Here is a 6,366-nt window from a genome sequence, read left to right as displayed (position 1 = left end):
CTTGTCACATCTTGCCTATCTATCATGCAAAGTAATTTTCATCTTAACATAAAAAATACCTTTATGCATCAGAAAATTTTGAAATTTTATATGAGAAATCTTTATAATGTCCAAATAGTTATCAAACATTTCTTAAAAAAACTTTATATTTTATCTGTTATTTTCAGCAATTAATCTCTGTATCGGTTCGATAAATTTGACCGATCTTGCAACCATCTCAAAAAATTAGGAAATAAACAAAATTATGCACCTTTCATCATAGAATGAACACAAATTATAACGAAAACATAAATGTTTAGACGAAATAGCTTAAATCTCATTACATTATACATTTATATATATTTATTATTTTTATTCAACTTTTAGCTGTGCCTGGCTAACAATACAGAAGCTACAACAACGTGGCTCACGTGTACTCATGTTACTCAAATAACACAAAGGTGACCTTTGGTCTGTACAAAGTAACTTGTCCTGGCTGTGTTTTAGTCAACTAGTATTTTGTAAAATACAATCACATTTCAATTATTATACATTATATATGTATATAGATTATTGCTATTTTGAAATAAGTTCTTAAAGTTATTTTTCTTAAAACATAGAACAGTAAATAAAGAAGTAAAACGAACAATTACCTCTTCTAGTTACGACCTTTGCACTTGATTGCTGCTTGACATAGGTTGCTAAGCCTTTAACTATTTTGCACGTGGAGAATATGAAACAAAATAAATTTTTATTGGCTTTTATATATACATTTGAATAACTAAAAAAGCATAAATTACTACTTCAGTACCATAGAATTTCACTATACTTTATCAAATGTAGTAACTAAACTGTATTTGGATCTAAAAATATATGAAATTTTGAGCAGACTAAAGACACAACCTACCTCATTGTAATCTTGATTTAAAAGAAAGTAATGAAAGGCTTAAAACCACTAGGGGACATTCTGAGCTTCTGATTGGTTATACATGTCATATATAGAAGTAAGTGCTTATAAGGTAGCATTTCCAAAAATGGAAGCAGGTGAGCGAGGTGCCACTATGTTTGATTTATTACATGAGCAATATCTTAGCAAATAGAAAAGATAATACATTCTAATTTTTTATTCTAGCTTGTCAATATCTGTAATTTGTATGAAACTATAGACTTAGTACTTTGACTTCACAGATATCTAATTTGAACTAGTGCTACATTCAACATACCAAGTGACACACAAAAATCAATGTTTATCTGTTTTTTAAATATTTACCTTTAAATTAACAAATTGAGTAATGTATAGTTCTAAAATTTGAATTATAATCTACAGTTTGATACCAAACTTATTGACATCAATTCGTGAAATGGTAATTCAATAAAATTTTGAATGTAAGTCAACAAACGAGATGACATGGCCTTTCACCTGTGACCCGTATCGAAAGGGTTAATGAAAAATCTTTTAAATGATAACTTAGGATTTTGAAAAGTGTTGTGAGTACAACTTTTGGGAGTGATGGTTGGGAAAGATTATAATTTTGATAAAGTTTAGATTTAATAAGGATCATTCCTGTTAATGAGATGATTATGATTTTTTTTATCTTTTTTTTTTTCAGACTTGAATCCATTGCAATGGATGCAGACCTAACAGAAAAAGCAATGGGTGATCTGAAGCGTTTAGCAGACTTACTGTACAATGGGTGTCAGACAGCCATGACTGATCATGCGTTGAAGCAAGATAATCAAAATGAAGACAGTAACCGTAAGTACAAAATATTGCTTTGCTGTAACTAGAAATTGAAATAGGTAATTTGATTTACATTTTTTATGTATTCCATCATAATGTGAAAGTATTTCATTTTTACATTGTTTTATTTAGAAAATTTTGCTTATATTTTGTTTATATTGTAATCATGTATTCTTTAGTTTAGGCATTATCATGATCAGTGTTCAGTGTGGCAAAATACTGTATCAAGTTAGCTACCTAGAAAATATAATGTAGACTTTAAAAACAAAGACTTCTTTAAGTAATATGAAATCATATTAGATATAATGCATCTTTTGTAAAATTGTGTTGAAAAGTATTTGTTCCTTTCTTAGTGCTATGAAACTTATAAAATGATTAATTATTATACAAGAAAATAACTCCAAAAAGTAATTAAACTTTAACAAAAACTGATATGTACCTACAATAATGAGTTGTTGGCTACTAGACCTTAGTTAGAATCTACATGTATTTCGTTTCTTGTATGTTTTTGTTAAATTTTTTTTTGTTGTGTTAGTAGCACCGTAAGTGGCTGAGGCTTCTGTGTTTACTGAGTCTTTCTAAGCCATTTAGTTAATTTTGTGTTCAGTATTTATACTATCTCTTATGATTAAAGAACTTCACTGTTCACTGTGGAGCATTAGAGGTAATAATTACTGGACAAGACCCATCTAGGCATTGACTACCTGGAACAGTGCATTTTATGTCAAGATACTGATTTTTCCAAGTGAAACATTACATATATATTATGGTCATTTTGGAGAACAGCTTTTCTGTCACTGTTACTAGTGTGGATTTTTTTTTAAAAATTATGTGAGCAATAGGGGCTTTTAGCTTTACATGTTTTTAATTTGGAAAAAAATCAATAACATTGCTGCTGTGTTTGATTATAAAATAATCTCAGATTATAGGTCAACTCCTGTCTAACTCATTGAGTAGCATATGAGCTGTGTATTATACAACCTGAACATTTCATACGTTTTTTTTCTTTACACATCAGTTTCGGTGGGTACAGCTACTGGCAAGCGTCGTGACAGAGGACCATCTATTAAACTGTCTGGAGTTACAGTTAATGCCAAGACAGTTTTTAATGCTATGAAAGATCTAGAACCCCTTGAAACATGTCTTCCCACAGATCCTAAACAACGTTTGAGGTAAGTCATTGTTAAATATAAACAGCAAATTGGTAATTAGTTTCTTTCATTGTCTTTTTTTAAATGTGAAGAGCAAAGTTTTTCCACTCCATATATACATTTTAAGGTTCCCTTCATGACAATGGAAAAAGGTATAGACAACCACAAAAACAACATATATTTCAAATTTGGGCTGAAAACGGTTTTGTCTTGGAAAAACAATGTATATACAGAAATTGTAAGAATCATCATAGTGTACATTAATGACAGTCTGTAAATAATGTTTGCTTCTTTCTAAATTAATAATGTTTCAGGTGGGAAATGAGTACAGTGTGTAAAGACACACATTGGGACGTTCCATGGTGTAAAGAAGATGATTCTCGATTATTGATTGGTATTTATGAATATGGAATGGGAAACTGGGAATCCATAAAGATGGATCCAAATTTAGAGCTAGGAGAAAAGGTAACAATATAGATTAAATTTTTTTTTCAATCAGCCTTTTAACATATCCATAAAAAAGTTCAATAAAATGTTTTGTTTTTTCAACTCTTACTCATGGTGGCTCAGCAGTAAACTTGAGAGCTTACTTCACTAAATTTAATTTTGAGATTCTTATAAATAAGCACTTATTTTTATCGTTACAAAGTTTTCTAAACGCATCATTTTCTGGCTTAAATTGCTGATATGTTTGTGCAATGAATGAGAAACACAGGGCAGTTTTTCCTTTTTACGCATATTGTTTACTTGAAAAGTTACCACTTTCTTTTCAGGGTGTGAATATGGTTAGTCAGGTGTAATAGGATCTTTAAGTTCAGTTATTGTTACATGCTTATTGTTATCTTTATTTTTATTTTACAGATTTTACCAGATGGGGATCAGAAACCACAAGCTAAGCAACTCCAAACAAGAGCAGACTATTTATTAAAAGTCTTGCATCGAACCTTAGAAAGGCAGAAAGCTGGCAAGGTATATTAATTTACTTTTTTAGCATTTTATTTTCTATAAAAAGTCTTGAGTTTTGTGTTGTTAGATAGATTAAACCCATGTACGTGTGAGGACCATGGACTGTGATGGTCATCTATAGTTATAGCTTTTAAAAAATCTTAGTAACTCTGAAATAACATTTTCATTAAAAGGCCGTGAAAAATTATACATGTTAGAAAACGTAAATATAAAACATTGTTTGAATTCATCTTTCATTCCAACAAGCAAAATCAGAGTACTTAGGATTGCTTGGATTATTACTAGTGACCAAGCAAATGAAAAATTATTCTATCAGCTTGCTGTGATGTTATTTTTGAAAATATTATAATATTTTTATAATTTTATACTTAAAGGTGACAAAACTGACTAGATTATATTTTGTTTTTATGAGAAGTACAAAGAGTATAAGTTTTTTGTCCTGATTCCACTTGTTTCACAAGTTTTCACATCTTATCGTCATGTTGGATCTGCATGTGGTATGCATGCAGTAGTAGTTTTTAACTAAACTGGCACCATTACAGAAAACTGTTTAAATGTACTTGTGTGTGTGTGTGTGATTGGTGATTTGACTTTTTGTTTGGTTGTTTGTATTTAGTCAGGTTACATGACTGTGTGGTTCATAGATAACTAATTGTTAGTGATTACTTATAAGGTAATGTAGGTAAAATTGTTCTGAAATGTATATCTGAGATGAAACAAATCACATTATGCTCTATGCTAGTTGTTTTAAACTCATTTCTCAGGGTCAGTTATTTTTTCAAGCACATAATCCAAAAAGTTATCTTATTTCATATTTATGAACAGATGTTTAATAAGGGACTACCACTATTTTCTATGTTTGATTAAAATAGAAATAAGGTATTGAAGAAAATGGATAGTACTGAGTTTTGCTTAAGCTCAAAATTACACTGTCAGATGGTTTCTTTAATATATATAAGACAGTATATTTTTAACATGTGAACATAATGTTTGTTTTTAATGGTTTTTGAATATTCTCCTATTATAACTGGTCATGAGTGAAAGTCTTTTACTGAAGTGAAGAAAATGTGAATCACTAAAATGACTTCACTAACAATGAACAATTTATATTGTTTGAAATAGATTAAAAGGAAAGCTTGTCAAATGAAACCAAGTGTTTCTGATAAATTCAATCTACTTTCACAAATAATCTGTGTTTATAAAACTTAGATGAAACCTTTAAGTAACATTTTCAGCTAGGAAATTTAGCGTGCTTGTTTCATATGTTTATTCTTATATGTCAGGAGAAGTCTAAGAAAATTAAAGGTCCAAGAAAATCTCGTTTGGATAAAACCGCTATCAGTAAACAATTTGTAGAAATTGAAGACAGCAGTGACAGTGATTTATCTGTAAGTATGATTTCAATCTTTTCTCGAATTTAGAACATATATATGAATGTTTAAAAGTTTTTTTAATTCTCTCTTGGTACATTTCCAGTTTTGTGTTGATGTGAGTCCAATTTTAATATCCTATAGATATTCTTGATTTAGCATCTGAATATGATTCTTGGTAATAACAATATTTTTAAGTATGAATATAATGGTTTGGTTTTTATTTATTGTTTTTAAAGTACAAAAGTACTTTTTATGTTTGTAATCTAATGATTTGTTTTATGAAATAAAGATGAAGAAACACGAAGAACGACTGAAGAGTTCAGACCACAAGATAGCTGAAGGAGCTGATAAATTGAAAGATGGTAATAGTGTTAAAGAAAAATCATCAAGCAAGAAAAACAAAAGAAACAATCATCTGAGAAGAAAGAGAAGTTAAACTCAAAAGAAAAATCTAAGAAAGAAAAACATAAGAAAAAGGTAAGAACTTGTGGTGAATCGCTCGGAATTATTAGATATTCAAGCCTTTTCGGTGTACTACGTTGTATCTTTATCTTGTTAACCATTATAGGTCTTAAAATGTTTGAAGAATATTATTTTTGATGAGAAGTGCTCTTTGCATACGTTTCATGTTATTAGTTAATATAACTATAAATGAATCTACAGTATTATGAACAGTAGTGCAGGAAAGATTCGCCGTTCTCGGGTGTCCGGATTTCTTCTGAAGACACAGTTCTTGATTTAGATTATGCCGACGACATCGTTCTTCTTTTTGAATCACAGGATGCCACTTAGCGGACCCTGGACAACCTACTGTGTATTATAACCTCCTTTGGGATGCAATTCGCTCCCTCAAAATGTAAAGTGTTACTTCAGAATATTGTTGCACTAGTGTCGCCCCTTGTGCTGGGAAACGAGGAATTGAGCGTAGTGGATCACTTCACTTACTTGGGAAGTTGCGTGAGCTCGGAGGGAAACCTGAAGCGTGAAATAGATGCGAGAATCGCGAAGGCCAGAGCAACCTCCCATGACTTGAGACATCTTTGGTGTCACAAAGGGATTTCTCTTAAACTTAAGGGACGGGTGTACAGGACCACAGTAAGAGCCGTTCTTCTCTACGGCTGTGAGACCTGGACCCTTCGAGTCGAAGATCTCGACC

General features: G+C 30.7%; 1 protein-coding gene across 1 annotated transcript in view; it reads left to right on the top strand.

The window, feature by feature from the left end:
* Positions 1 to 6,366, top strand: part of LOC106457492 (chromodomain-helicase-DNA-binding protein 1-like) — an 88,878-nt gene that overhangs the window by 60,602 nt on the left and 21,910 nt on the right. Inside the window, exons 26-31 of the mRNA XM_022383463.1 lie at positions 1,590 to 1,735; positions 2,739 to 2,892; positions 3,186 to 3,336; positions 3,733 to 3,840; positions 5,121 to 5,225; positions 5,500 to 5,641. Coding sequence (XP_022239171.1) covers positions 1,590 to 1,735; positions 2,739 to 2,892; positions 3,186 to 3,336; positions 3,733 to 3,840; positions 5,121 to 5,225; positions 5,500 to 5,641 — 806 coding nt within the window. The remainder of the gene's footprint in view (positions 1 to 1,589; positions 1,736 to 2,738; positions 2,893 to 3,185; positions 3,337 to 3,732; positions 3,841 to 5,120; positions 5,226 to 5,499; positions 5,642 to 6,366) is intronic.

This window comes from Limulus polyphemus, unplaced genomic scaffold (genome assembly GCF_000517525.1).
Source record: "Limulus polyphemus unplaced genomic scaffold, Limulus_polyphemus-2.1.2 Scaffold338, whole genome shotgun sequence".
NCBI classification, from domain to species: domain Eukaryota; kingdom Metazoa; phylum Arthropoda; class Merostomata; order Xiphosura; family Limulidae; genus Limulus; species Limulus polyphemus.
The sequence above is the reverse complement of the archived record's forward strand: the minus strand, read 5'-3'. Positions and strand labels throughout refer to the sequence as shown.